Here is a 3,975-nt window from a genome sequence, read left to right as displayed (position 1 = left end):
TTAGACGGTAAAACCTTCACCTCAAATGAGGAGGTCAAAAACCTCCTCGATCAGTTTTTTGCCAGCAAAGACCAAAAATTTTATGAGCGTGGAATTATACTACTACCAGAAAGATGGCAAAAGGTGTTGGACCAGAACGGTCAATATATAATTTAAAAAAAAAACGAAATGACTTTCCGAACAACCCTATATATTGTAACAAATAGATTAATTTTACGTCCGTTATGTCCATGACTTTATAAATAAATTGATTGGATGACTTGCTAAGATAAAATAGGAAACGAATATAGCAATTCGGCGATAATGAAGTAACATGATGTGACAAAAAATTTCAAGGACTGGCAAAAAATATTGAAATTCTTGATCAAGAATAAAAAGCCGAGCCGTCTTACTAAATCCATTCAGAACTCGAAAATGATAACTCAAAATCTGATGTGCACACTGCCTCTTTGTTGATATTTAACCTCAAAAAGTTTAAAAAAAAAAAAAATAGTAGGCAAAAACGTTACCTAATGCGAATTGTTTTAGTGAATGGTATTAAACTGATGATATGAATATCTTCTTGGTTAGTAATTAATGTTACAATTAATAGGGGTGATAGTCTGATAGTGGACGGTACAATGTTGCACTTTTTGATAATTTACCATCTTTCTAAATATAGTAAGGATGACGTAGACCATCCAGATACTCATATACGTATGTCGCTAAGGTTATCCTCAAAACTGGTGATAATGTTTACAAAGAGATCCATTGTCCACTTCATGGGGTCAGGTAAACTGTATATATCGGTGTTTTAGGTCAATTCCTAATTGACACTTTTTTATTAGCGTTCCGTAACCAAATCACAAAAACCGAGTACGCTGTCTTAAATATTAAGCTTCAATAAAGACATTTGGAATGTTGTAATTCCCTCAACCTTCCACCTCAAAGCCACACCTTACGAAAATTAAAAAAATCCTTCGTATTAATATACTACCGTCTATCGATGAAAATTATTCCAAGCTTGCTCGTTTTTTCGTTTTGGGGTCTAATAGCAACCTCGTTAACCGTCACTAATTTAGCTGTCACTACCTTCTGTTCGTCGCCCCCTTTTTACTTATTTCTATTGTTTCTATCCCATTCATACTTTGAAGAAACGCGACGGTATGAGATGAGACGGAACTGACAAATTTGCCACAACCTTTATCAGTCACCATTAAGAAGAAAAACGAAATGTGTGCTGGGACACATAGTAGAAGTGAAACTTCAACGGACAAGAGGAAAAACGAATGGCAACGGACAAGTGGAAAAACGAATCGCAACAAAATTTTTACTTCAAGTTTTACGGGCAGATTGTTAATGTAGGTACTTGTCCAATTTGAAAACTTGCCCGTAAAAGTAAAAATTTTGTTGCCATTCGTTTTTCCACTTGTCCGTTGAAGTTTCACTTCTACTATGTGTCCCAGCACACATTTCGTTTTCACAGGTTTGCTGCAAATTATGATTTTGTTTTTACACAGACCGCAAATACAGGCAATGATGTCCAGCCATGTGGAGAGCAGAGGTAAGAAAACAACAGCTGAGCACAGCACATGCCGCCGGGACTCTAGCAGACTCCCCGCTCTCCGCGTGGTTAGGCATTATATCCATCTAATACAACGTTGCCTTCTCTCCGCCACCGCCAGCCTTTCTCTCCCTTCGTCTCTGCCGCCGCTCACACTGCGATGTACCTCTACCCCCTCCACGCGACCCTAAGACCTTTTCCTGACAGAAAATACCCTCCGTCTATATAGAAGTTTCACTTCAAAAATAAAGCCACACTGTTACAAAATACAAAAGGTTTTATTATTCTGCAAGAAACAGAAGATGATACATTATTACCTGACGTTTATTCTAGTCGACTTTTGTACGTATATTCGTATGCGTCCATTGCAAAATGTCTGCCACAGGTATTGTAGTTTAGAATAACATGAAATTTCAGATTTGATTCACATTGTATATTTGGAAAACATTGACTTGACTGTAATTCTATTGGTTCTAACCATGTACCTTGCTATAAAATCAGAGACTGAAGGAGTTGGAGCTCCAGACAAAGTGACGGCATAAGTGATCGGCAGGAAAAAAAATCAGGATATTCAGGACTCAGAAACTAAGGGGGACAAACCTCAGCGTTTAAGAATTGTTTCATACGGCAATAGACACAGGAGCATTTAGATATATGGTGGTCAACCTTTAAATAGAAGACGGCTTGAAAAAAAGTAGAAGAAGAAGACACAAGCGACCCCTAAGAAAATCTTGCATGTCTGCACGAGATAATCTTTCAAACGCCACAACCGATTTTGATGATAAGAAGAGACTGTCAGTTAACCTATCATTTTAAAATTGATAACTACAGTATCGACGAATTAATTATAAAACAGATAATTTCTTATAATAAATAATAAAAATTAGTGCTAGATATGTGAAATCACTTAATCAGTTAATACCAGACTTTAACATTTTCACGGATGTTTTGCTAGTTAGTACACACATCACTGGAAACCACAGTAAGAATAAGAATTAGTATTTACTTCGTTTTATGCATACCACTCATGTTTTAGTATTTGGGTTTTAGTTTCAAATTGGTAGTCATTATGGATAAGATTGCTTGCTTTTTTAACATTTCAATTACCTTAAAAAAGCACTTAATCTATGGGTGAAACAGTTGGTTTTTTGTAAATAAATGTTGTTTCTTTTATATGGATAACCATCTGTATAAAGAAAGAGGAAGTGGAAATTTTCCAATCAATATTCAGGTGTATTTTTTGTAACAACAGAAACATTTTGTAGTTCCTGTAGGTTTTTGATTTTATTCACTCATTTGGACCGGATTTCTTTCTATCTATCTATACATGTCAGCTATAATTTGTTTTTTTTATTATTTATATAAAAACTTGGTTTTACGTCCTAAGTACGTGTCGAAGATCGTACACAAGCATACAAAACTAATTTTTCTATTCCTCGGGAACAGCTTTTTTTACCCTATGTCCTTTTCTGTACCCCTGACAATGAGTGTAAAAATTTCATGATAGTTTTTATCTGCGGCTTCTTTCGAGTTGATGTCCTAAATACGTGTCATACAACACTAATTTTTCTATCCTTCAGGAACAGTTTTTTTTCTCTGGATAAAAGGTACCCTATGTCCTTTACTGCACCCCTGACAATGTGTGTAAAAAATTCCATGATGATCGGTTGAATACTTAAAGAGAGAAATGGTAACAAACAAACCCACATTTGTATTTATAAAATTAGTTAAGATGCCGATCCCAAGAATCCCAAATGACTTTGATACTTTTATCATTCATACATTATTTTTAACTTTAACTGGCTTTTACTTGCATATATACTACTTTAATTTACTAATGTAATTTCTGAAACAATTTAACTTTTTTATCATTTGTAAATATTTCATCGTAATAAATGGTTTCCGAGTAATGTATTAATAGATACACACCAAATATTTCAAAGCCGCCTCTGTTTAATTGTGGTCATTTTCAATAATACTATGATAACAAGTGAAGGAGTGAGTGAGAGTGCGAGGATATCGCATCGTACAAATACATGCAAACGAGTACACGTACACACTTGTATGTAAACGAATCTGAGAATTAAATCTCATTAATGTATATCCCCACTATGAACGAACTCCCATCCGTCTCATATAAACAGATGTAATCAGTTTAAACGAATTGTGTGGTATTTGTATGAACAAGACACTTATTATTTATTAATAAATTTGTTTTATTGTTATTTTCAAGATGTGCTGTGTTAAATTGTTGTTGTGTGTTTTTATCATTGTTGTGTGCAATTATGGATATAGTGTACAAGGTAATTAAATTAAGTAATTAAATATTATTCAAATTTAAGTATCGTTACGAAAACGTGACGACTTTTAATCGCTGCGTTTGTATCACCGAAAAACATATGTACATTCGAATTTAATGTTTCATTAATTAT

The 3,975-nt window shown here is 34.3% G+C and overlaps 1 protein-coding gene across 2 annotated transcripts in view; it reads left to right on the top strand.

The window, feature by feature from the left end:
* Positions 1-3,975, top strand: part of LOC108744091 (G8 domain-containing protein DDB_G0286311) — a 29,452-nt gene that overhangs the window by 13,726 nt on the left and 11,751 nt on the right. Inside the window, exon 1 of one of the 2 annotated variants that reach the window (XM_018479685.2) lies at positions 3,635-3,846. The exons of the other annotated variant lie outside the window; for it this stretch is intronic. Within the exon in view, the coding sequence (XP_018335187.1) occupies positions 3,777-3,846 (70 nt within the window). The 5' untranslated portion in view covers positions 3,635-3,776. Of the gene's footprint in view, positions 1-3,634; positions 3,847-3,975 lie in introns of those variants that run through there. 2 annotated transcript variants of the gene reach the window in all.

Source organism: Agrilus planipennis, unplaced genomic scaffold (assembly GCF_000699045.2).
Source record: "Agrilus planipennis isolate EAB-ADULT unplaced genomic scaffold, Apla_2.0 scaffold18, whole genome shotgun sequence".
Taxonomy (NCBI): Eukaryota; Metazoa; Arthropoda; class Insecta; order Coleoptera; family Buprestidae; genus Agrilus; species Agrilus planipennis.
This window is presented reverse-complemented; position numbering and strand designations above follow the sequence as displayed.